Source organism: Balearica regulorum, chromosome W, assembly GCF_011004875.1.
Source record: "Balearica regulorum gibbericeps isolate bBalReg1 chromosome W, bBalReg1.pri, whole genome shotgun sequence".
Taxonomy (NCBI): domain Eukaryota; kingdom Metazoa; phylum Chordata; class Aves; order Gruiformes; family Gruidae; genus Balearica; species Balearica regulorum.
This window is the reverse complement of record NC_046219.1, coordinates 28,028,378-28,056,095: the sequence shown is the minus strand read 5'-3', so window position 1 is coordinate 28,056,095 and position 27,718 is coordinate 28,028,378. Positions and strand designations below refer to the sequence as shown.

At 42.5% G+C, this 27,718-nt stretch overlaps 1 protein-coding gene across 1 annotated transcript in view; it reads left to right on the top strand.

The window, feature by feature from the left end:
- LOC104632877 (glucosaminyl (N-acetyl) transferase 4) overlaps positions 1-27,452 on the top strand; it is a 60,789-nt gene extending 33,337 nt beyond the window's left edge. The window contains 3 exon segments of the mRNA XM_075739196.1: positions 25,795-26,587; positions 26,589-26,908; positions 27,359-27,452. Of these exon segments, the coding sequence (XP_075595311.1) occupies positions 25,795-26,587; positions 26,589-26,908; positions 27,359-27,452 (1,207 nt within the window).
- The last annotated feature ends 266 nt before the right edge of the window (positions 27,453-27,718 follow it).

Here is a 27,718-nt window from a genome sequence, read left to right as displayed (position 1 = left end):
AGGTCATCTTGTCATGGAGATCAGGCTAGTCAAGCAGGACCTGCCTTTCATGAATCCATGCTGATTGGGCCTGATCCCCTGGTTGTCCTGTACGTGCCATGTGATGGCACTCAAGATGAGCTGTTCTATAACTTTCCCCAGCACCGAGGTCAGACTGACAGGCCTGTAGTTGCTCAGATCTGCTTTCTGGCCTTCTTGTAGATGGGCCTCACATTTGCTAACCTCCAATCAACTGGGACATCTCTGGTTAGCCACGACTGCTGATAAATGATGGAAAGTGGCTTGGTGAGCATTTCTACCAGCTCCCTCAGTACCCTTGGGTGGATCCCATCTGTCCCCATAGACTTGTGTGTGCTTAAGTGGTGTAGCAGGTCGCTAATCATTTCCCCTTGGATTACGGGGGCTTCATTCTGTTCCTCGTCCCTGTCTTCCAGCTCAGGGGGCTGGGTACCCTGAGAACAACTGGTCTTACTGCTAAAGACTGAGGCAAAGAAGGCATTAAGTACCACAGCCTTTTCCTTATCCTTTGTTACGATGTTTCCCCCCACATCCAATAAAGGATGGAGATTCTCCTTAGCCCTCCTTTTGTTACTAATGTATTTATAGAAATATTCTTCGTTGTCTTTTATGGCAGTAGCCAGATTAAGTTCTAGTTGGGCTTTGGCCCTTCTAATTTTCTCCCTGCATAACCTCACAACATCTTTGCAGTCCTCCTGAGTTGCCTGCCCCTTCTTCCAAAGGCCATGAACTCTCTTTTTTTTCCCTGAGTTCTGGCCAAAGCTCTCTGATCAGCCAGGCCAGTCTTCTTCCCCGTCAGCTCATTAACATGCATCATCTCTTGACCTGGAGTGACTGTTTCTAGGAATGCAATTCTTCAGTAGTCTCTTTGCTGAATATGTCAATTAAAAAAAAATAATCAGTGAATCTTCCATTTCTATATGTGTCCCAATAAAGGACTAACAAGTTCTCTCACACCACTGTGAAAGAATTTGTATGCATGTGTGTGCTGAGGGTGTGCCCTAAGAGCTTTCAGCATTACTCAAGTGTGTACTAAGCTAATGAGTACCTAGACTGTTTCAGCAACTTGAGTGAAACTCTGCAGCACGTCACACTTGACTAAAGCAGAGAATAAACTGAAGTAACTCAAATTAACTGCCATGTGATGACATATTCTTAGGATGGGATTTCCCTCCCTTACTGTTAGAGATAAGCCTCTGGTATACACCAATCATTTAGGTTCCCCTTTGCACAAGTTAGTTACATTATTAATGTAACAAATACAATGCATACAGTCTACTCATTCCTCATGTTAATGATTTTAAATGATCAAAAGGTAAAGGTTTTACCTTTTATTTAAAGATCTGGAAGTCAGTTTCTCTCCTGATTTACTCTTTATTCAATACTACCTAAGTTAGTGTATATACTTGCATGCTATTACAAACTTCCTTCTAAAATCAAATATATTCGCATTCTTAGCTCTACTATAACTGTCAATTTATATCGAGAAGAGAATATTTTTGTTGATTGTAAGCAAAGCTTTTGTCAGTAAAGTTCAGAAATCTACTTCTAAAGACATGCAGGATCTAGAAGCCAACATATGCCAGGGAATAACTCTCAATGAGGATAGAAAAGCTGAGCAGGCAAGGAGGAACAAATGAATTGAAAACAAAATAAGTAAGATATTCTCTGATGTTTATCATACAGATTATTTTTTCATTTGAACAACTATACTGACTCAAATATTCATAACCTGTCCAATGTATTGGCATGGATTTATTTTAAAAAGATGGTGTAAAAATTCATTTTAATAATTAAAATTATTGATAAATTCCCTCACTTGTTTAAATCTACATATTAGCAACCTAAGAGCTGACTTGTTTGCATAAGCTCATTAAGAATCATGAGATTTTTTTTTTCAGCATGCAATTTTTGTCACAGAGTTACATATGAAAATTTATGGTGTATTCCGAAAAGCAGAAGAAAAATATTTTCAAGCAGAGTGAAAATGTAGATCCTGATTCTATAATCTAGCATTCTGCTTGTAGCATCATTCTGAAGGCAATGCCATCCCCAAGAACTGACCTATGCAAAGCAGTTTATTTCAAATGACTGCTGTTGTTATCCTGTCTGTTTTAAATATAGGATTATAGGGCCTTCACTACCACAGTCACAGAGCGCTCTTTGAAGTATTTTTCCATGCAACTTGCTTTGTCAAAGATTGCTATTTTTCATCCTTTGAAGATGCATGCAGAGAAATTCTTTGGCTCGCAGAGGAAGCGTGTAGGAGAATACAGAATTTCCTCACTTATGTGCTCACTCCAGTGCCTTTAAGATTGAGGTCTTAAAAGGGTTGTTTCACAGAATCACAGAATGGTAGGGGTTGGAAGGGACCTCTGGAGATCATCTAGTCCAACCCCTCTACTAAAGCAGGATCACCTAGAGCATGTTGCACAGGATCACATCCAGGTGGGTTTTGAATATCTCCAGAGAAGGAGACTCCCCAACCTCTCTGGGCAGCCTGTTCCAGTGCTCAGTCACCCTCAAAGTGAAGAGGCTTTTTCCTCATATGGAGATGGAACTTCCTGTGTTCCAGTTTGTGCCTGTTGCCCCTTGTCCTGTCACTGGGCACCATTGAGAAGAGTCTGGCCCCATCCTCTTGACATCCACCCTTTAGATATTTATAAGCATTGATCAGATCCCCTCTCAGTCTTCTCTTCTCCAGGATAAACAGACCCAGCTCTCTCAGCCTTTCCTCCTAAGAGAGATGCTCCAGTCCCCTAATCATCCTTGTAGCCCTCTGCTGGACTCTCTCCAGTAGTTCCTTGTCTTTCTTGAACTGGGGAGCCCAGAACTGGACACAGTACTCCAGGTGTGGCCTCACCAGGGCAGAGTAGAGGGGGAGGATAACCTCCCTCCACCTGCTGGCCACACTCTTCTGACTGCACCCCAGGATACCATTGGCCCTCCTGGCCACAAGGGCACATTGCTGGCTCATGGAGAGCTTGTTGTCCACCAGGACTCCCAGGTCCTTCTCTGCAGAGCTGCTTCCCAGCAGGTCAACCCCTAACCTGTACTTGAGCTTAGAGTTATTCCTCCCTAGGTGCAGGAATACACCTACACTTGCCCTTGTTGAATTTCATATGGTTCCTCTCTGCCCAGCTCTCTAGTCTGTCCAGGTCTCGTTGAATGGCAGTGCAGCTTTCTGGTGTATTGGCCACTCCTCCCAGCTTAGTATCGTCAGCGAATTTGCTGAGGGTGCACTCTGTCCCCTCGTCCAGGTCATTGATGAATATGTTAAATAAGACTGGACCAAGCACTGACCCCTGGGGCACACCACTAGCTACAGGCCTCCAACTAGACTCTGCGCTGCTTATCACAACCCTGTCGTTATCTCAACCATTCGTGCCCCACGTTGGGCACCAAAAAGGAGTGTCATGTTTTAGCCCCAGCCGGCAGCTGAGCACCATGTGGATGCTTGCTCACTCCTCCCCCTCCATCTGGTGGGATGGGGAGGAGAATTGGAAGACAAAGGCAAAACCTTGTGGGTTGAGATAAGGACAGTTTACTGGGACAGCAAAGGGAGAGGAAAATAACAGCAACAGTACTTACAATATACAAAACAGGTGATACTCAATGCAATTTCTCACCGGACGACCCGACAACTGTACACGACCGCCACTCAGGCCTTCCCAGAGCTGCCCGGAGTCGCACCACCCCTCCCCAGATAGCCCCCTTTTATGCTGAGCATGATGTCATATGGTATGGAATACCCCTTTGGCTAGTTTGGGTCACCTGTCCTGGCTGTGTCCCATCCCAGCTTCTGGTGAAAATTAACTCTATCCTAGCTGAAAGCAGGACACCTTATATCCTAACCTTAGCTATTCCCCTCCCTGGGGTGACATTTTACATGATTTGGGTGGAGAGTCGAGTACTATAGTCATATATGTTTAGCATATACTTCTTTAAGCTCATTATCATGCTCAGGGGTGTCAATATTAATTTCATGGATAATCAAGCAAAAGGTCTCACTCTGGGCACCATGGCTTTCAAGATTCTATGTTGAAACCGTTTATCTGCTTATTCCACATTCTCTAGCCAAAAGAGGACCGTCCTGCCACCATAAGACTCCCTCCTTCGGCTGCTTCTCATGCTGACCTTGCGGATCTCCATCCACAATGTTTGCACAAGAGATCAGCAGACATCAGCGTTTTTAACTTCTTATGTTCAGTTCTCACATTATCCACCCCATGACTGTAGTCACTCGATTCAAGATCCAAATCATGTTTGTATGAAGTCAATCGTGGCAATATCCCTTATGTTTGAAATTTCTTCCTCTTCACCTGGATGCAGCTCCAATTCGGTCCACCCAGACACCATGCGTACTTGACAAATTAACACCTGGGTTAGCATGGATTTGATGCAAGCTAATAATAAAAAAAAAGAATAATCACAATGATTACTATCAATGTAAATTTCAATAAAGCAGCAAGCCATCCTGAGAGTGAGAATCCTAATTAATGCAAAATTTTGTTTAACCATCCTACTTCTATGCTCCCTCTAAGGTCTGTACTCGCTTTTGCCACACGCTTCATGTGGTCTAATTGTTCATTAAGGTTTTGTGTTACATTTTGTTTGTGGATACAGCAAGTGTCGTTGGCTAAGTTCATGTAGCCACACACTCCATTCTCATGCAATAACAACAAATCTAACGTCAGTCTTTTCTGTAATGCCATTTTTGATGTAGCCTGTAGTTGTACGTTCAGTTCTTCCAATCCAATGTGAGTTGCATTAGCCAATGCTTCAGTCTGTCCAGTGAGGTTATACAACATCATTCAATTCTGGAATGCTATTTGAGGCATGAAAATTGATTCCAGAACCCATCCAACCACAGTTCCTGTTGTCGGGTATTGCCAGGGGTCTTCCAATTCTCTTTAGATTTGTCCCCACAGAGACAGTGCAAGAGGTTGCTTCCTCCAGAGGGGACAAAGTGTTAACAGTCTGTATTCGGTTTGCAGGGCAAGGTTTTGGTGGGGGGGGGGGGGGGGCTACAGTGGTGGCTTTTGCGAGAAGCTGATAGAAGCTTCCCCTGTGTCCGATAGAGCCAATGCCAGCCGGCTCCAAGACGGACCTGCCACTGGCCAAGGCTAAGCCAATCAGCAACAGTGGTAGCACCTGTGTGATAACATATTTAAGAAGAAAGGTAAAAAACTTAGGAGCAGCATTTGCATCCAGAGAGAGGAGTGAGAAGATGCGAGAGGAACAACTTTGCAGACACCAAGGTCAGTGCAGAAGGAGGGGGAGGAGGTGCTCCAGGCACCAGAGCAGAGATCCCCCTGCAGCCCGTGGTGAAGACCATGGTGAAGCAGGCTGTCCCCCTGCAGCCCATGGAGGATGATGGCAGAGCAGATATCCACCTGCAGCCCATGGAGAACCCCATGTTGGAGCAGGTGGAGGCACCTGAAGGAGGCTGTGACCCCATGGGAAGCCCGCGCTGGAGCAAGCTCCTGGCAGGACCTGTGGACCCATGGAGACAGGAGCCCATGCCGGAGCAGTCTGGTCCTGAAGGACTGCATCTCGTGGAAACTACTCACACTGGAGCAGTTTGTGAAGGACTGTAGCCCATGGGAAGGACTCATGTTGGAGAAGTTTGTGGAGGACTGTCTCCCGTGAAAGGAACCCCACGCTAGAGCAAAGGAAGAGTGTGAGGAGTCCTCCCCCTGAGGAGGAAGGAGCAGCAGAGACAATGTGTGATGAACCCCCATCCCCCTCCGTCCTGGTTTCAGCTGAGAGGGTTCATTTTCTTCACAGTAGCTAGTATGGGGCTATGTTTTGGATTTGTGCTGGAAGCAGTGTTGATAATATAGAGATGTTTTTGTTATGTGGACCTGTTGTTGTTGAACAGCGCTTACACAGAGCCAAGGCCTTTTCTGCTTCTCGCACCACCTTGCCAGTGGGATGGCTGGGCGTGCACAAGGAGTTGGGAGGGGACATAGACAGGTGACCCAAACTAGCCAAAGGGGGTATTCCATGCCATGTGACATCATGCTCAGCATAAAAGGGGGGCTAGTCGGGGAGGGGTGGCAGCAGCTCCAGGACGCGTGGCTCAGGGACAGTCCAGTTTCGGGACAGGTCTGAGCATGTGGTCTGAGTTGTACGGTCCTTGGGTGAGAAACTGCATTGTGTATCACCAGTTTCATATACTCTGTTAAGTACTGTTTTGTTTTGTTTTGTTTTGTCTTCCCCTCTCCCTTTGCTATCCCAGTAAACTGTCCTTATACCAACCCACCAGGTCTTGCCTTTTCCTTCCCATTCTCCTCCCCATCCCACCGTGGGGGGGGAGGGAGGAGGGGGAGGCAGGAGTGAACGAGCGGCTGTGTGGTGCTCAGCTGCCGGCTGGGGTTGAACCACAACACCCTCCCCCAGTGCTGCTGGGGGGGAGGAGGTAGAGAAAACCAGGAGTAAAATTAAGCCTAGGAAGAAGGGAGGGGTGGGGGGGGAGGTGTTTTAGGACTTCATTTTATATCTCATTACTCTGCTCTTTTTTGTTTGGTAATAAATTAGATTAATTTTTCTATGTTGAGTCTGTTTTGCCCTTGACAGTAATTGCTGAGTGATCTCTCCCCTGTCCAGCTGAGGAGACAGAGTGATAGAGTGGCTTTGGTGGGCACCTGGCATCTAGACAGGGTCAACCCACCACACAGTCCCAATGCGTGTTGGCGTCGCTGGCCCCAAACAATATCACCGTTTTGTTAGTCATGGCCGTATTAAAACTTTGGTTTTCAGATAAGTATGAGGAGCAGAAATAGAAATACACAACAAATAAAAATCAGCAGCCCTTCTTGGCACTCTAGATGGGTATAGGAGAGTCTGTGATCCCAGGTGCAATTTCCTGGCGTTCAGAGTACCTGTGAACACAAAAGAAGTGCTTGGTCTTGATTTGACTGGCAGATATTAGGTTAGAAGGTGGGTACCATTCATCTAGTACTGATTCAATGGAGTTTTCTGGAGCTATCTTTCACTTCCCAAGTTTGGATTCTGCAATGTTTGGTATGGCTGCCATTAAAGGTGCAGTATTGGCATTCAGTGGCCTGTAATCAGTTGTAAGCCACCACTGTCCATTCAGCTTTTTTACTGGCCAGACAGAAGAATTATAGGGGGAGTGTGTGCAAGTGATAATACCTCTTTTTTCCTAATGTTTTACCATCCTGTCAATGCCTGAATGTGCGGCTGCTGACAGGAGGTACTGCCTTACATTAGTAATTCTCGATGGGGGTAGAGGTATAGACATCTCTAATAAGCTTATAGCTTTAGGCTCATCCTCTTCAAGCCATGCTATTTCTCCATCACCTCGTCCAGTGAAACTCCAGACTGACCCATCAGGGAGTTTCCACACTCTGCCAGACAACACATTGACTCCCAATATGTTAGTGTTGGCAGCACTGACCAGTACTTCGGTGCGGGTCAATTTCTTCTCACCTGGGAGCCACAGGGCAATTTTCGCTGTGGGACATTCCTTTATGTTCCCATCAATCCTTGTAAATTTTACCTTATGGTGACCAGGTTTCACATTTAGGCATTCTGTGGTCTCCTTGATGATTACTGACATTTGAGCACCCTTATCAATGAGGAAGTATGTAAAAATTCTCCTTGGTCCTACTGGAATAGCAATGACAGGTTCGTGATGTTTATCAAAGAGCCATTGTATAGCTAGCACTCGCTGGGCAGGGTGGCTTACTGTCCTCCCCAGGGATGCAAGTTTTTTGTCAAGGTATCTGCTAAATCAATTAGGTCCTGCTGCAGGGCTGAGGGCATCGATCTAACAGGAATTGATTTATATAAATCTTAATAAATTGCCTATCTTCTTTGCGAAACTGTCTCAGTGAAAGTCCTTTAGGGGGCTCTGATATGTGATTATATATAATCCTTTAGACATAAACCGTTGACCAAGTCTGGGACTAAGACTGGACCTAGCCGCACCTAGACTCCTCTCTGAGAAGGGGTTTAGAAAGCAAGGGGGTCCTTTCTGAACTTTGTGACTCAACAGGAGGGCCTCCCTCAGCCACGCATCAGACTTATATCCCCTTTTACACGACACTGCTTCACAATATAACACTGGGAATAAAATAGCATACAAATGGAGGTATAAGGGAATTGTTTAATTACAGCATGCCTCACTGGAGTTCCTGTGTGATGTATTATACTCATTGCAGTCGAGACTGAGACTGGTCAGATGCATACGTCTCTTGAGGTATCTGAACTGAAAAAAATTTTAAGAAGTTAGTAAACAAAGTACTTCATTATTTATTTTCTCAGCATTACTACATGCTTATCTTCTTCCTTCTGTAATCGAGTTGGGAAATGAAATTTTTAGATAAGATCTTTACATACTTTACTAATACGATAGAAAAGCCATTCCACTTAAATCTTTTTTTTATTTGCACTATTTGAAAAAAATGTTGAAAAATAAATCAAGATTGCTTTAAACTTCAGGTGTTTTATACATCAAAAGACCAAAACACGAGGTATTTTTATTTCAATTCCCAATTTTAATCTCTTTTTGTAACGTTTCCCTCTCTTAATTAAAACACGACAGGGTGCTACTCCAGAGAGTGTAGAGTTTAGTACACAGCTCTCGATATCCCTGGAAAAGGAAGAATCAAGGAACTTAGTTGACAAGACCTGCACATCAGCAAGCTCTAAGTGGCATGACAAGTCAGGGCCACTGCATAGGAAAGGGCATGTGGGTAAGGAGAGAGCTAATGTCAGAGCAGGAGCCAAATTCAAACTCTTTAGTAAAAGGAGCTTGGATTTGCTTTTTGTGTCTCTGACCATACTTTGAGGAAAGGGAGAGATCTCCTTGAGCTTGGAAAAAGGAGCCTTTATACAAAGTCTAAGGCAACCTAGGAATGATTAAGATAGGCAAGTGAACTGCAGAACAGTTCTCTTCCAGATGAGCTGATGACTGGGGATTGCTAGTGGATTATCAGCATACTGGCTGCAATTTCAAACAAATCATTGACATACAGTGGAGAACATGCATAGCATTTTGAAAACACTGAGAAAGAACATCTTGGTGTGGACACAAAACAATGACTTATTTGGCTTGCACAAGGTATTAGCTACACAATAAGAACAACCATTTTAGCAATGACCTGAAGAGCAACAGGTGGAGATTGCCCAGTAGGAAGGACTGCTTAAAGGCTCCCTGGAACAGAACAGATTCTTTAGAAACAGTTTGTGCAACAATTATTGACTGATCTAATTCCAAAATATGGCAATGGGATAGTTGGCAGAAAGTTATTGACTTTGCTAAATACACGGTTTGTACGAATCAGCCTGGGTATTTACACAAAACACTATCCAAAGACCAAGCAAGGTCAGGAGGATAGCAGAACAACTACTAAATCTCTTTGCTTGGATAACTGTTTAGAGATGCTTAAAGCTCAATGAACTATCTTCATATCTCAGAAGAAGTAGCTATGTAGTCTGCTAAAAAATTAGGTTCTAAGCAAAATCAGCGTATTGCTCATACCAACAGACTGGTTGAGAGGTTTTCTCAAATCATAAAAGTTACACAAATACTATTTGTGGCCAGTGACTGCAAATACTCAGAATGGCCTTTTGTCCTGCTCTCTTGCTTTCAGTAAGGAAATTAAAAACTCAGCTGATTTTTCCCATTTGAGCATGCACTTATACAGCCAACTATCTGAGGGGATTCTGGATGTGTTCCAAAAAAAGACTAATGTTTAAAAGCTCTAATAACAACTTTAGGTGCACTTCACCAAACTGGGCAAGGAAAAATGGACTCTCCATATGCTAAGCTGAGTCAAGAACTTAAGTTTGGGAATAATTTAATATGAGCTCACAGTATATGACAGTGCACAAAACAGCAGAGATGACAGGCTTTGTGAGTTACAGCTCTAGGAGAACTATGTTTTTTAAAGTCATATTTAAAATGTCAATTCCTGACACCCAGGTGGAGTTTTAGGGCCAGTGAGCCACATCTGCTACAGCTTGCGGAGAGGAGCAGTGGATATAGCCTACTGTCCCTGCAAACCCAATGTTTTTCATTAGTAGATCAATTAATAGCCTGGGCCATGCATTGTGCTTTCCTGTAGGCTATCCTCCTGTCCTTTCCTTCCTCCCTTCTTTCTTTCCTCTCTGTTTTTGAGAAAAGAGTGTAGCCAGGATGCTCTTCTCCAATAGTGTGAAGAGATGCTGGGATGGCACTGCTGATGAAGTATAGGACAGCTCATTGTCCTTTATAGGACAGAGTTAATTTTCTTCCTAGTAACAGGTGCTGTGTTTTGGATTTAGTGTGAGAATAATGTTGATAACACACTGATGTTTTTTAGTTGTTGTAAAAAGTGTTTAGAATTAAGTCAAGGACTTTTCAGCTTCCCAGGCCCTGCCAGCAAGGAGGCATAAGCCTTCTGCAGGAGGTGCACAAGAAGCTGGGAGGGGGCACAGCCAGGACAGCTGACCCAAACTGGCCAAAGGGATATTCCATACCATATGACATCATGCTCAGTATAGAAATTTGGTGGGGAGTTGGCCAGGGTGCAATCACTGCTTGGGGGACAGGCTGGGCATTGGCCGGCAGGTGGTGAGCAATTGCACTGTGCATCACTCGTTTCGTATATTCTATTATTTTATTATTTTTTTAAAAAATTTCTGCCTTTGCTGTCCTATTAAACTGTCTTTATCTCAACCCATGAGTTTTAGTGTTTGTTTTTTTCCCTCCCTCTTTCCCAATTGTCCTCCCCATCCCACTGTGGAGGGTGTGTGGTGTGAGTGAGTGGCTGCATGGTGCTTAGTTGCTGGCTGGAGTTAAACCACAACACTCATCCATGTATTGGAAATCATTTCACCCAAGTTGAAAACTGTAATGGGTGCATAATGGGAAATAGCTTTTTTTTTTTTTTTGGTAAAACAATAAACTAAAATTTAAAACTAGTATCTTTTGTATTTTCTTTTTTATATTTAGACCTCAGGCTCCCAAGCTGGGATAATTTTCAGTGGGATAGTTAATGAGGTTTTTGTCCTAACTGTTCATTTTTTCCTCATTGCACAAGTAGCTGAGCTGGTTGTGAAGTAATGGGGAAAAGTAATCTGAGGGAGCTCATGTCATTCACTATCCTAGTATAAATATTCCTTGCTCACAAACCAGAGGTTTTAAAGCATAAATGAGTGCAAAAGAACTGCTGATAAATTTGGCTTTTAAGAAAAGATAAATTATTGAATAATTGACTAGCTAATGAAATGCTCATTTTGTAATAAATTGTAATCTAGAATAGCATTTTTATCATCCAGTGGGAAACAATGCAATTTGCAAAAATGTCATTAAAAAGCAAAGAGTCTAAACTTAACACACTTTTACAAAATCATATTGCTGTGTGTTGAATTTCAGTTGGAGTTCTGTTATGGAATTCTCTATGGCATCTTTTATTGAATGGGGTTATTATTTAATTGGTAGTCTTTTGATATATTCATTTCTACTAAATTGAATGAGCATTTTTTTTGCCACAAACTTATCCACTAACTGTAATGCAAAGTGAAACCAAAGTAAGAGAGGAAAGATATTTTTCTGTTCAACAGAGCTTTTACATTATTTTTCAGGACAAGAAGCCTCTGGTAGGAATTCTGTAAATCCTTTTTGCCCCATTTCACTGTCAGGAATCAATAGGAGCAATATTTTTGGTGAGGAAATGTAAATGTTCAGGATTATGCTGGTAAGTTTCAGTTGTATTAAAATACTATTTTCAAAACAAGTATCTACCTATACCTAATAAAAGTACATATTATGAATTTGTGCAGTGAAAGAAACTGTAGGTTTGTGACTAGTCAGTAGATTATTGAATTTTTGTTGGTTTAACTTGGTAATTGTTCATGAGAAAATATATAGGCCTACATATAAAAATATATTAAAAAAGAAAATTTTGCTGAAAAGCACTCAAAAACTTACAAAATTATGCAATTAGGTTTACTTAGCCTTAATTCAACAATCTGTGCATGCTTATCACAGAACAGTCCCTTAATTAAATAATCAACATAATGTTTTTTAAAGATTTTTTTTTCCCATTTCAGTAGTCAACTTAAGACCCCAAGATTTAGATTTTCCAGTTTAATTTTTCAGGGACTGTGATTTTGCCCCTTGCATCTTAAAGGAAGCTGTAGCTTCATAGCTTAGCACTACTTTGATTTGGTAAAGTTGTGAGTGCTTGTTATTTTGCATTTTTATTTCATCTTGGGCACATAAAAAAAAAAGAATGACAAATAGTGGCCGAGTGTGAATGTTTTGATTTAAGCAATTGACTGTATCCAACTTTATGTGTGATACTCTGTGTCAAAGGCATTACCACACCCTAAAGTATCAATCAGATGTTTCAAACATAAGACTGTCCTTCCTTATTTTGCAGTTCCCTGCCTCATCTGTTAGGCTCTGATAAACTTCCATAACAAAGGAGAAAATGGCTTCATGGACAGCTGGCTCATTTGGTAGAAAACTTTGATTCATTCTTAGAGCATTTCTATCCTGTGCAGCAGCTAGGATTTCACAACTGTTATGTGGGTTCAAAAAAAAAAAAAAAGTTATGCAGTTGGCTACTGCATGATGCAGGCATATAACAGACCAATATTAAGGCAGAAATTCTGTCTTCTGGAATATACTGACAGATAGATTGAGTCAGCAGCAGATTTTTGACTTTTACAGAATAGGACTCTGGCATTTGAGCAAACAGAGTGACTTGTAATGTGTGTTAACTTGTGCTAAAGGTAGATGAGAAAATATTTTGTTGGTGGGTTTCAAAGCCACATGCTGACTACAGAGAAAAATTAATAGTGTGGGTTCAGCTGCAGCCTCTGTGGGCAAGTGTACTAAAGTGCAGCAGTTCCAATTTTCGGCCTCACTGCTTGTCATGGTTTAACCCCGGCCAACAACTAAGCACCACGCAGCCACTTGCTCACTCCCCCCACAGTGGGATGGGGGAGAGAATCAGAAGAGTGAAAGTGAGAAAACTTGTGGGTTGAGATAAAGACAGTTTAATAGGGAAAGCAAAAGCCGCATGCGCAAGCACAGCAAAACAAGAAATTAATTCACTACTTCCCAGAGGCAGGCAGATGTTCAGCCATTTCCAGGAAAGCAGGGCTCCATCACACTTATCAGTTACTTGGGAAGACAAAACACCATCACTCCAAACATTCCCCTCTCCCTTATATGCTGAGCATGATGTCATGTGGTATGGAATATCCCTTTGGTCGGTTTGGGTCAGCTGTCCTGGCTGTGTCCCCTCCCAACTTCTGTGCACCCCCCAGCCATCCTGCTGGTGGGGTGGTGTGAGAAGCAGAAAAGGCCTTGACTCTGTGTAAGTACTGCTCAACAATAACAAAAACATCTCTATATTATCAACACTGTTTTCAGCACAAATCCAAAACATAGCCCCATACAAGCTACTATGAAGAAAATTAACCCTCTCAGCTGAAACCAGGACACTCCTGCTTCCTTTTTCTGCCTTTGCACCTTTTGCCAAACCACTGTTTCTTCATCCTCCAGACTCTGGCTGCTATTTTTTTGGTGCAAAAGGAACACACCTGCACAAAATGTGTTTTAGTCGAACTCCTTGAGGAGATGAGAGTCTGACCTGGCCCTAGTTAATTCTTTTCTAGTGAGGGAGGTATAATCAGAAAGAAGTAGAGTTGCCAGTCCTGTGCCATTTTGAAATGCACTTTCATCTCACTCTCTTTGGGAATCACTGTTCTGATGATTATATTCTTCCCCTGTGTCTTGTCTCTTCCTTTAAAGCCCTCCACCAGTAATTATCCATATCTTACTGTCATGGTTTAACCCCAGCCAGTACCTAAGCACCATGCAGCCGCTTGCTCACCCCTCTCCCCACAAGGGGATGGGAAGGAGAATGGAAAAAAACCTCATGGGTTGAAATAAAGACAATTTAATAGGATAACAAAGGAAGATAATAATAACAACAACAACAATAATACAAGCAATGCACAAATGCAATTGCTCACCACATGCAGAAGGAAAACAAAACAATCCGATGCCCAGTCTGTTTCCGAGCAGCAAATCTGTCTTCCGGCTAGCTTCCCCAGTTATATGCGGAGCATGACGTTACATGGTAGGGAATATCCCTTTGGCCAGTCTGGGTCAGCTGTCCTGGCTATGCTCTCTCAGCTTCTTGTGTACCTGGAAGGGCGTGAGAAGCTGAAAAGTCCTTGACTTAGTGTAGACACTGCAACTACCTAGCAACAACCAAAAACATCAGTGTGTTATCAACATTATTCTCATACTAAATCCAAAACACAGCACTGTACAGGCTACTAGAAAGAAAATGAACTCTCTCTCAGCTGAAACAAGGACACTACCTGTAGTCTTTTTCATTCCTCCTTTGCTTCAGTACTCTGCTTCAGTACCTTACAGAGTTCTTGGTTTGTTTTTTTAAGTTTTTTTTTATGTCCTGGACATCAGCATGAAGGATATGGAGAGCATGGAGAGCACTGTCTGTGCTCTCAGTTTGAGTCTTGATTCACAGTGCCTTGAGGGAGCTGAGAAACAGTTGCAATGAAACTTGTGCTTCTCTTTGGTCTGGAGCATGCACAGGGTCTTTGGAGAATCATGTTGCTAAACTAATGATTATCAATTAAACATGTTCCAGATGCAATTTTTCAGGGGCTTATTAGTATATCAGATAGAGGATACTTTTTACTGAGGGTGAAGTAGATACCTTTACCTAAGTGAACCTTTTTTCTCCTCCCCTTAACAGATTTCAATTTTTGCTCCAGAATATGGAGTTACTAGAGTTTCTTAATGAAATAGGCTCTATAAAATGCAAGAAAAATGTACAGAGAATACTGTTAAAAATAATTTATCTTGAAGCACTGTCGACATTATCATAGAATCATAGAATGGTTTGGGTTGGAATCATAGAATGATTTGGATGACCTTAAAGATCATCTAGTCTACCCCCCCTGCCATGAGCAGGGACATCTTTCACTAGATGAGGTTGCTCAAAGCCCCATCCAACCTGACTTTGAACACTTCCAATGATGGGGCATCCACAACTTCTCTGGACAACCTGTTCCAGTGTCTCACCACCCTCACTGTAAAGAATTTCTTCCTTAAGTCTTCCTTATGTCCTTATTAGGCAATGTAGTTAAAACCGTTGAGTTTCAAGCATTCAGGAACAAAGCCTAATAGTTTTTGGGCAACCTGATGCAACATCCTGTGCCCATAATAAATCAGATTCAGTACAAATATACAATATTCTGGGTTGGGTGGTGTATAAGAGAGCTTCAAGAGTTTCTCTTTCCAATGAAATTAAGATAATTTTGCTTAATGAAAACAGAACAGTCTTAATAAGCAATTTATATTTAGTGCATGAATTAGGCCCACACAACCTTCTGGTAATGGGAGATGGTTGAAGGCTATCCATAAAAATGGTCTTCTGGAGGGAATACTAGTTTTAGAGCTGGAAGACAGGAAGTGGAAGATCCTCTGTCTTTTTCACTTACTTTTCTCACTCTACAAAAAACTATCATGTAATGAATGTTTGAGGAGCTGATAAAAAGCTATGCTAAACCCAATTCAAAGACTTACATTCCATCTTTTATTTTTCCTCAACACCTCCTTCATAGAGTAGAATTGTTCTGTGGGTCATGAAGCTCATATCTTGGTTTATTCCATATAGCTGGGAATGGATATGAAATTTCAGTAAGGATTTTTCATTGCTTTCTTTGGAAACTCAAACCATTCTTGGATAGTCTTAAAAACCATTTTTGTTTGGCAATAAAACTCCAGGTCTTTATTTTGTCTCTTCTTTCTTACTTATCCTCTTCAGCATGGACATATAAATAAAATGCTGTCATGAAAAATTATCTTGTTCTTAAAATAGCATATACATTTTATTCAAGGAGAAATTACTAAGGTGTGGGTGGAATAATTTTTCTTCTTTTCTTTCATAACAGAACTATCAAATCTAAAACTAATATTGTTACAGCAGCACCTGGTTCTACAGTAAGTGCGAATTTTGACAAAAGAATGAGATCTCCCAACCTTTGTGACTTTTTCATAAACATTTCTTCATACAACTTATTGTAAAGTGCATCAGTTTTTACCTTTTCAGTATATATCTCTGAAATATTTATCAGACAACCTAAAACTGACATAATTTTTTATAAATTATTTTACTGAAATGTGAAATACAGATTTCAGTTGCCAGGTTTTTTCTTCATAGGCTGGACTGCACTACATGAAGCAAGTGTGGAAGGCTTTTATAGGATAGCAAATGAGCTTTTGAAAGCAGGAGCTGATGTTAATGACAGAGGAAATGAACAAATAACACCATTGCAAGATGCAGTTAAAGAAGGACATTATGAGGCATATTCTAAATTGAACACAAATTATGATTTAGGAATAGAAATGATTGTTGTTGGGTCCAGAAAGTCACATAGTCTTATTACGTGTGGGCTGGTCTTTTCAGATTATGAGTAAATTCAGGATCTTGCAAGTCCTTTCTGCCCAATTTCTTTTCAAACCATTCTATGCTTTACAAGATTTATCCAATAGCAGAAATTAATTGATTTTCTAACTGTTTGGAATGATGACCGAAGTACTGAGGAGTAGATTACTACTGTTTAATACTACTTGTTTCACTTATTTTATAACCTCCTTGCACTATAATTTATGACCTGAGCAGTCTTCTGGAGTTTTAATGATTTTTTCCATGATTTAGTAAACATGCATGTATGGTGTGCAGCCACAGCCATGTGCGGAGATTTTTTGTGTGTTAACACATAGCATGGAGAGTGATCAAGACATGGCTTTATATTTTGTATAGTCTTAAACAGAAAGTCAACTGAATAGTCAATGTGAATTAATTATAACTTTTGTTGCCAGTTGCTGTGGTTTCATATCCTGTGTCTGAATTTCGTATCCTCTTTCAGTCTGGCAGTGGTTTCCTCCACCTGTTTGTGCACATTCCTAGGGTGGCCCAGATTTATGTAGGAGTTCTGCATGTCCCTTTTACCTGCTTGCTGTTTCTTTCTCTAGAAGTACACATATGCTGCCTAATATTTATTCTTTTCCAAAATTTTTAAAAAACTTTTGTAGGATGTAATAAGTTTTGTCCCTAAACATTTGATCTCTTTCTGTTTCACAGCTGATATTAAACTTACTCTGTTTCTCCCCAAGTCCACCTGGAGCAAAGAGGAAGGGTGGACTTGTGGTTAATAATTTTCTCTGAGACTTGAGAGCCCAAAGCTTGGTTTTCAGCTTGTGGATTGCAGACTCTTGGGGGTTCATGAAATATTTCTGAGTTCTGTGAAAGTACCTAAGGCAGAGGTACAAGTAAAACCACAGTAGTGCTGGAATAAGATTGCAGGGTTAGCCACAGAAAGGAAATAATCAGATTGTAAATTTTCCATGTCTTAAAAAAGTAATCTGCAAAGGTAGATGGAACATTTTGCTGAAGTGATTGTTTCTTGAATAACCACAGAATCAGGCTTTACATTTGTACAGAAATAATGTCAGTAAGACCATCTGAGTGGGTTTTGTTTGACTAGATGTACATTGTACATCTGAAATAGCTGTCAAAACTTCCCTTTTCAGTCACAGGAGTCACAATAAACACACCTAGGGCACAATTTATTTTCTCCTAAAGTAGATGTCTTAAATAGATAAGCTGACTCATACCCTAAAATCACCTGTTATTTTCCACCAATTAAGAGCTTGGGGGGGGGGGATGAATCCTACCATATATTTTGGGAGACCTTGGCTTAATGGCATCAGGTTAATCACTAGAACCAATTTATAAAAATGAAAATAATAAGACTATATGATAATGATGCATCTGAGGGAATGCTTAGAGTATATTGACTAGTATAGAGAGGGAATATTTGGCAAAGGCCTTAAATTTGGTTTTAGTTGTTCATGTTGTCAAGTACATCAGAGAGAAGCCTGTGTAAGGAAGGAGTATGAAAAATACTGTCAGAAGAGAAACAATCTGAAAAACTTGTTTTTCTAGATGGCAGAGTTATTATTTTGGTATGGAGCTGATCCCTTATTAAAAAATGAGATGGGAAGGTGTGCATTAGAAGAAGCTTCTGACCCATCTATGAGGAAACTGCTTAAAAGCTATGTAGCAAAATCCAGAAGACATTCAGTATCAGGTAGGAGAGAATTCTTCTGACATATCATCACTATTAATTGGAGAAATTCAGAACATCTGTTGTACTATATTTCCTTAATTACTGCTAGCAATTCCATGGGCTTTGCTGAGTTCCAGTGAGCACTCCTTACCCAGCACAATTGCTGTACATTGGCAAAGTATAAAAGATAATGGTGTCCAGCTTTTTCTTGGGCTGGAGCTACCTTTAAATTTGAAATGAATATTTGAAGCACAAGTGTTGCCTATCTAAATGTAAGATGCAAGACTTGCTGAGATATGACTGCGGTATGGCTTAGAGCTAGGGATAAGATTTTGTTCTAAACTGGCCTGGAGGCTGAATTTAGAACAATCCATAAGATTAAAAATGGAGGATCTAGGATTAGATCTAGATCTTAGGGGTCAGCTGCCTCTCATGGACAGTGGTTCTTGCTGAGTTTTTGCAAGTGTTGCAGAGGTAATTTACAACAAGCATGGTATGTCAGTGCCTTTTTACTTGCAGAACCTGGCTGAAACCGCAAGATGTTGCCTGGCTTGTAGTAGTAGGATAGCTGCTTCTTGCCTCTGTGCAGTAAGTTGTTTGTGTTGGGTTTCAATAGGAAAGGACTAGGGAGCCATTTTCTTGCACAGGAGTTGCACAGTTATGCTGTAAGACCTCAGTAAGATTCAGAAGCTGGTGCCTCACATGAAGACAAGACACCATGATCAGTCACTTGGGTCATAGTTTGCATATAGCTAACAGCCTTTGGCATTAAAAGCTGTAGTCTCCTCTTCTCATTTTCTCCCCTTTGAACACTGATAACTGGTAATATCCGAAACATATAATGCAGTGCACAGACACTTTATTCTTGCTTACTGAAGTTTTATGTAGTTATGATAACTGTCCTTGTTACTCACAGTAGTGCAGTCTATGGTGTCCTTAGAAATGTTGTGCTATAGCAGCATCCATGATGTGTAGTCTTAGATTATACTTTATAGCATTAGTTGACTGATGATGAATATTCTCCAAGTAGAAGATGTAAAGTTTTCATTGGGAAAACCTATTACTATGGCTGCGTAACTGATGATTTCAACAGTTGTGTGAGTTGTTGCAGTGTTTGTGTTCTGGTTCTATCTCCAGATATGAAGTAATCAACAGATAATTCTAGTTAGTCATCAGTCTTTGGAGTAGTTTTGTTATGAAATTGCCATGACTTAATTCTGTGTGGTTTTGCTGTTATTTCCCTTTCTTTATAGTTTCCTAGAATCACTGCAGACAGGTTTGCCAGAAATGTGAAACTGTAACTCTGGCATATGACCACAGGAGCAATGTAGATTTAATTCTTTAAAGGCAGAACATCAATTTGAAACCAGTTCAATTGTCAGAAATAAATAAAAGTGTAAAGCACTTCATTTGATTTCACCCATTAATTTTTATACTTTTATATATATATTTCTTAGTTCCTTAATTTCTCTGTTCTGCTGTCTTAAAAAGCTGCACAAGCAGAGGAAAATAGTTAATTTTTTAATAGTACAGTTTTAGTATATAATAAAGCAATTTATCAGAAAGTGAAATGAAGTATATGGCCTGTTTTGTAGACAGAATTAAATGCAGATGGCACAGTTCAACACAAAAATACTAAAGCATCAAAGGAAGTTTTGCTAAAAATGAACAAAGCAGAAAAACAAATTTGGTGAAATATACAAAAATAAAGTTATTCAGGATTCTGAAGGCAGAAAATTGAATGAAAAATAAATACAAGTTCAAAAAAACCAAATAGATCTGCTATTCATATACCAGAGACTTACAGCCAAGAGTAAAACTATTCAGAAATAATGTCTTATTTTAGATGGACCTCATGTTTAGGTCCATCTACAAACCAAAGAAGAATTAATTTACAGAAAATATCTTTCCCTGATGCTGGATCTAATGAAATGGGCAACATTGTTGATGTTTCTAATCATAATTGTTGCATCCTAGTTAATGTTGTAGGAAAACTGAGCTTGCTAAATCAGACTGAATTGCAACAGGAATGTGAATTCAACAGTGGTAAGAGTGAAAATCCATTTACAGAAGGAAAGGACAGAACTGGTGGAAGCTCAGCAACTTCTGTCAACAGGGGAGGAGATCAGTTTGCATTGCCTCACATTATTGGTTTCTGGAGAAAAAGTGTCTGCACAGCATTCTCAGACTACTGATTTAACAGAACTTGATTTGCAGTCAACACTTGCTTTGAATTCCTCTCATAATGTATCTGGTTTAAAGTTACAACAGGAAATCAAGAGTTATGACAGTGATCAACATAGTCTCAAGCAGAGTAACAGTAATAGTTTGTGACAAGAATCTAAATACTGATATGAGAATATCTTCAGAATAAATTATTTGTTTGCAAAACTTGACAAATCAAGTTAAATCTAATCTTGATGGAAACGAAATTAATGGAGAGGCTCTAAGTTTAAAACTCTCTTTGCCTTTGAACAGATTTCCTTACAGACAGATGAGTCAGAACCAGCATGTGAAAATCCTACTGATTCAGACAGAACAGACATATTGCAACAGACTATTGTAAAAGAGGTGCAAGACATGTATACTAATATATCTGAAGATGGAACCAGCTGCACTGAACAGACACTTCAAACAAATGCAGAAACACTGTTAGCACATGAGCTGTTAACAGCTACTAATGGAGAAAGTGTTTCTGGAGGTCCTTGTAATTCTACCAGTGGTGTACTAAGCACCATTAAACAAAAGTCTCCACAACCAGAGAGAGGATCCTGCTTAATGCAGAAGAAAGTGCTGAAGGATGTCACATTGAAACTGAAAATGCTAATAGTTTAGAGATGGAGCCTATAGCTTTACAACTACCTGAAAAGGAAGCACTTCAAATTAAACGAAAGCAAGAGGATCTTCAGGAGACCAACTCAAAAGCAGATTTGCATTTTGATGTTAATGCAGACAAGTCTCCTTATTCATTTCAGATTGTGCAAAATATGCAGAAAGAAACCTCCCAGAAAACAGATGCCATGTTTTGTTTGAAAATAATTATTTTATGAATTTGTTGTAAACATTCTGTGTATTTTATTTAAAAAAAAGTTGTGGATCTCCAGAGTATATATATTGCAATAAATAAATAGCAGAAACATGGAATGTGTTGTGGTACAGTCCACCATGCCAGATGAACTATTTAGTAATTTTTGCTTTGTATATTTGGGGGCTATTTTATATCCAAGTCCCATTTATATTTATCAAAATGTGACTGCAATGTTCATTACAATAATTTAATGAAATTCTTAAGTACTGTCCTGGTTTCAGCAGGGATAGAGTTAATTTTCTTCCTAGAAGCTGGAATAGTGCTGTGTTTTGGATTTAGGATGAGCCTGTTACAGCCCTCTGACTATTACCCACTGCTGCTCCTCCATGTGGGTGGGGATGAAGCAGAGACACGTACCACAAAAGCGATCAAAAGGGACTTCAGGCTCTTAGGACAGTCACTGAAGGATTCAGGAGCGCAGGTAAGATTCTCCTCCCTCCTTCCAGTTGAGGGCAGCAATGGTGGGTGGAACAGGCGGACACAGTCCATAAATGCATGGCTCCGTGGCTGGTGTCAGCGCCACAACTTTGGGTTCTTTGACAATGGGGCGGTCTACACAGCACCAGGCCTGATGAACCCTGATGGGATTCATCTCTCCCAAAGGGGGAAGAGGATCTTTGTCCAGGAACTAGTGGGGCTCATCAATAGAGCTATAAACTAGGCTCGAAGGGGGAGGGGGATAACATCAGACTTACCTGCGACGTTGTGGTACAACATGCCCAGGTTGGAGGGACGGGGAGCTGGCAAGGGCCCTCGGCCTACTGCTCAGAGACATGCTGGATGCACTACAGCACGCTCGAAGCCTAGAAGAGACAAGCCGGGGGCTCCGGATGCAACAGGAACCAACGGGGTAATGCTGGGAGAATACATCAAAAGAATCCCAGCCACCCCAGCCTCATTGGGGGCACAACTGAAATGCCTCTATGCAAACGCACGGAGCATGAGGAATAAACAAGAGGAGCTGGAGACGTGTGTGCGCCTGCAAGGCTATGACCTTACTGGCATTACAGAGGCGTGGTGGGACAGCTCCTATGACTGGAGTGTTGGGATGGAAGGGTACAGGCTCTTTAGGAAGGACAGGCAGGGCAGGTGAGGAGGGGGCACGTTGCCCTCTATGTCAATGACCAGCTGGAGTGCATGGAGCTCCACCTGGGGATGGAGGAGGAGCCAACTGAGAGCCTATGGGTCAGGATTAAAGGGAGGGCTGGGGCAAGGGACATCATAGTGGGGGTCTGTTACGGGCCACCTGACCAGGGGGAACCAAGCAGATGAAGCCCTCTATAGGCAGATAGGAGCAGCCTCACACTCACAAGCCCTGGTCCTTATGGGGGACTTCAACCACCCTGACATCTGCTGGAGGGTACAACGCAGCTGAGCGCAAGCAATCCAGGAAGTTCCTGGAATGTGTTGATGACAACTTCCTCCTCCAAGTGATAGAGGAGCCCACGAGGAGAGGTGCCATGCTGGACCTTGTTCTCACCAACAAGGAGGGCCTGGTAGGGGATGTCAAGCTCAAGGGCAGCCTTGGCTGCAGTGACCACGAAATGGTGGAATTCAGGATCCTCAGGGCAGCGAGGAGGGCACGCAGCAAGCTCGCTACCCTGGACCTCAGGAGAGCAGACTTTGGCCTCTTCAGGGACCTGCTTGGTAGAATACCATGGGACAAAGCCCTGGAGGGAAGAGGGGCCCAAGACAGCTGGCTAATATTCAAGGGTCACTTATGCCAAGCTCAGGAATGATGCATCCCAACAAAGAGCAAGTCAAGCAAAAACACCTGGAGGCCCCCGTGGATGAACAAGGAGCTCCTGGGCAAAGTCAAACTAAAAAAGGAAGCCTTCAGAGGGTGGAAGCAAGGGCAGGTAGTCTAGGAAGAATACAGAGAAACTGTCCGAGCATCCAGGGATCAGGTTAGGAAAGCCAAAGCCCTTATAGAGATTAGTCTGGCCAGGGATGTCAAGAAGAACAAGAAAAGCTTCTATAGGTATGTCAGTGATAAAAGGAGGATGAGGGAAAATGTGGGTCCCCTCCGGAATGAAACGGGTGACTGGGTTCCCCAGGATATGGAGAAGGCTGAGGTACTCAATGACTTCTTTGCCTCAGTCTTCACTGGCAAATCCTTGAGCCACACTGCCCAGGTCACAGAAGGCAGGGACTGGGAGAATGCAGAACCGCCCACTGTAGGAGAAGATCAGGTTCGAGAATATCTAAGGAACCTGAAGGTGCACAAGTCCATGGGACCTGATGAGTTGCATCCGAGGGTCTTGAGGGAAATGGCGGATGAAGTGGCCAGGCCACTCGCCATCATATTTGAGAAGCCCTGGCAGTCTGGCGAAGTTCCCACTGACTGGAAGAGGGGAAACATAACCCCCATTTTTAAGAAGGGTAAAAAGGAAGACCCAGGGAACTACAGGTCAGTCAGTCTCACCTCCATGCCTGGCAAGATCATGGAGCAGACCCTCCTGGAGACTATGCTCAGGCACACGGAAAATGAGGAGGTGATTGGTGACAGCCAACACAGCTTCACTAAGGGCAAATCATGCCTGACAAACTTGGTGGCCTTCTATTGATGGGGTTACAGCATTGGTGGATAAGGGAAGGGCAACTGATGTCATCTACCTGGACTCGTGCAAGGCATTTGACACTGTCCCGCACGACATCCTTGTCTCTAAATTGGAGAGACACGGATTTGACGGATGGACCACTCGGTGGATAAGGAATTGGCTGGATGGTCGCACTCAAAGAGTTGTGGTCAACGGATCAATGTCCAAGTGGAGAACAGTGACGAGTGGTGTTCCTCATTGGTCCATATTGGGACTGGCACTGTTCAACATCTTTGTCGGAGACATGGACAGTGGGATCGAGTGCACCCTCAGCAAGTTTACTGACGACACCAAGCTGTGTGATACAGTCGACTCTCTGGCGGGAAGGGATGCCATCCAGAGGGATGTTGACAGGCTGAAGAGGTGGGCCCGTGCGAACCGCATGAAGTTCAACATGGCCAAGTGCAAGGTCCTGCACGTGGGTTGGCGCAATCCCAAGCATGACTATAGGCTGGGCGAGGAATGGATTGAAAGCAGCCCCGAGGGGAAGGACTTGGGGGTATTGATTGATGAAAAGCTCAACATGAGCCGGCAGTGTGCGCTTGCAGCCCAGAAAGCCAACTCTGTCCTGGGCTGCATCAAAAGAGGTGTGACCAGCAGGTCGAGGGAGGTGATCCTGCCCCTCTACTCTGCTCTTGTGAGACCCCACCTGGAGTACTGCATCCAGCTCTGGGGGCCCCAGTACAGGAGAGACATGGAGCTGTTGGAGAGAGTCCAGAGGAGGGCCACGAAGCTGATCAGAGGGCTGGAGCACCTCTCCTATGAGGACAGGCTGAGAGAGTTGGGATTGTTCAGCCTGGAGAAAAGGCGGCTCCGGGGAGATCTAATTGCGGCTTTCCAGTATCTGAAGGGGGCCTCCAGGAAAGATGGGGAGGGACTGTTTATTGGGGAGTGTAGTGACAGGACAAGGGGTAATGGCTTTAAGCTGAAGGAAGGTCGATTTAGATTCGATGTTTAGGAAGAAATTCTTTACTATGAGGGTGGTGAGGCATTGGAACAGGTTGCCCAAAGAGGTTGTGGATGCCCCCTCCCTGGAAGTGTTTAAGGCCAGGTTGGATGAGGCTTTGGGCAACGTGGTCTAGTGGAGGGTGTCCCTGCCCGCAGCAGTTCCCTTCCAACCCAAACCATTCTATGATTTTTATGACCATCATCTATGTCATCCATTGACTTGCCTTCCACATCCAGAGCCTCATACCCATTGTGCAGAGGCACCTGGGAGGGCGAGTTAGGCAATGAGGTTCACCTGCCACTCTGAGTGTGGACTTCCTTCCATTCACTCCTTTCTTTTAAGCTACTGCCTTCATCCTGGAAGGGAGAGGATACAGGGTCCCCTTGATCTTGAGTTTTGTATATTGTCTGTCCCTGTTTCTGTCTCTGGGAGGGCAGAGCATGGCTCCACTAGTCTGTTTCTTTCTCAGCCTCCCTGATGCTCCTTAACTTTTCTTCTTCCTCTCATAGCTGTGCCACCAGGCTCAGCAGATCGTCCACCTGGTCACACCTCACACAGCTGTTCTCACTACTGCCATCCTTTCCCAGTGACAGGCTCTGGCACTCCCTACAGCCTGAGATCTGCGTAGCTGCATGTTTTTGTGGGAGCTCTGTCTGGGTTGCTACATCCATTCTGGTGAGCGCAGAGGACAGAGCTTTCTGCCAGCTGGATACCATAGCTAAGCTGCTTCTGAGAGGGTGATAACCACCAATGGAACTCACTTCTTGAGCTGGTAGAGTGACTAGGCCCTCCCTGCGCACCCTTCTGCGCGAACTGATGCACCACGCTCTGTTTGCCTGCTCTGTTCTCAGCTCTCTGGTTTGCTAGTGCTCACTAGGCTGCTTTTTATAGGCGTGGGTGCTGTTTCTCTGGCAACATCCAGGCCTTGTCAGCAGCTCCCACGAGAGCTGCCGGCTCCTGGCAGGTCTCTCTGCTCCCCTGGCATTTCCCTTCCTCAGGAAAACCCCCTGTGCACCGAGATCTGCTGCTCTGCTGCTGGTTGGGCCGACACCAGAGCAGCTCCCCTCTGCGACTGACTCAGAAAGAGTCAGAAAAGAGATAATTGATTTAGATGATTAAGATGTCGTAGCAATGACAAGTGATTGCCACGTGTATCATTCACTTAGGAAATACTACCTAAAACCTGTTTCTCCAGAGGAAGAGAATTTTCCAATAGCCTATTCCTTCATTGTTCACAAAGATGCAGCAATGTTGGAAAGGCTCATACGTTCTCTGTATAGTCATCAAAATATTTACTGCATCCATTATGACCAAAAAGCAGCAAAAATTTTCAAATCTGCTATGAACAATCTAGCTAAATGTTTCCCCAATATTTTCATTGTGTCAAAATTGGAGACAGTGGACTATGCACATATTTCAAGGCTGCAAGCAGATTTCAGTTGTTTGTCTGATTTAATGGACTCTTCAGTGCCCTGGAAGTATGTTATTAATTTTTGTGGCCAAGATTTCCCTTTGAGGTCAAATTTCCAGTTGGTTGCTGAACTGAAAAAACTTGGTGGAGGAAACATGGTGGAAACTGTAAAGCCAAGCAAAAGAAAACGATTTATTTATCACTATGAACTTATGAAAGTGCCTTATGAATACATGCAGATGCCTGTAAAAAACAACATTCCCATAAATCTGCCACCTCATACTATTGAGGTATTTGTAGGCAGTCCCTATTTTGTTTTAAGTCAAGCATTTGTTCGATATACTCTTGAAAGGTCTCTTGCAAAAGATTTTTTTTTAATGATCAAGGGATACCTACTCTCTGGATGAACATTTCTGGGCTACTCTTGTACATGTTCCTGGGGTCCCTGGGGAAATTTCAAGGTTGGCCCAGGATAGAACAGACCTACAAAGCAAAACTCATTTAGTGAAATGGAATTATCTTGAAGACCATTTGTATCCTCCATGCACTGGTATCTACCTTCACAGTGTCTGCATCTATGGTGCTGCAGAATTAAGGTGGCTTATGAATTATGGGCACTGGTTTACCAATAAGTTTGACTCCAAAGTAGACCTTGTCCTGGTAAAATGCTTGGCAGAAAAACTGGCAGAACAACAGAAAAAGTGGGTTTATTTGTCCTCTGATAAATATTTTCTGCATATATATTCTACGAATGCCTCACTATAGCAGTACTGTCTTCCCTGCTGTCAGTACTGTGTACTGTTATAGCACAGGGCCTGCAGTTCCTCTGCCTTGATCTGCCGCAGGATGTTAGCAAGCAAAATGTTCATTCTACATAAAGTTCAGGGCCCTGGAGAGGCAGGTGCCTGGACATTTATTTATGAAAAGTCATGCCTCTCTGATTAACTGTTTTGTAACTTGCTACAATAATCTTGTAATTGTTCTTCAAGGTGATTCTGAAAGGGGTAAGGTTTGCTTTTGGAGGCTCTGGTCTGTCCCAGTGGAATATTTCAGAAATGTGTTTTACATCAAGTGTGTTTGTGTCTTTCCTAAGAAACTCCAATGTGTCTGCCTGCCTGCCCCCTTTTCCTGCATTTTTGTTTTTCTTAAAGATGTGAAACAAAGACCTCTATATCTGTTACCTCAGGAAAACTGGAAGTGCCCAGCTCACAGACAAAACCAAGAGAACAGCATGACACCAAATGAGCTGTGTGGCCTCACTTGAAGTCCCAAACTCCCCATCTGTGGGAGCTAACAAAGATCTTTCCAATGTGAATATAACTGGATGATATAAGGGAAGGAAGATCCTTAGATACCACATTACACGTAGCATTGTTATCTTCTCCCAGCTCATCTGTGTGTTTGTTTTTCTTTCTGTAAAGTGTGTGTTCGTTTTTCTTTCTGTAAAGTGTGCATTCAGGCACTGTGCCATGCCTATGAAATTGGTGGTGGTTGATTGGAACACAATTATG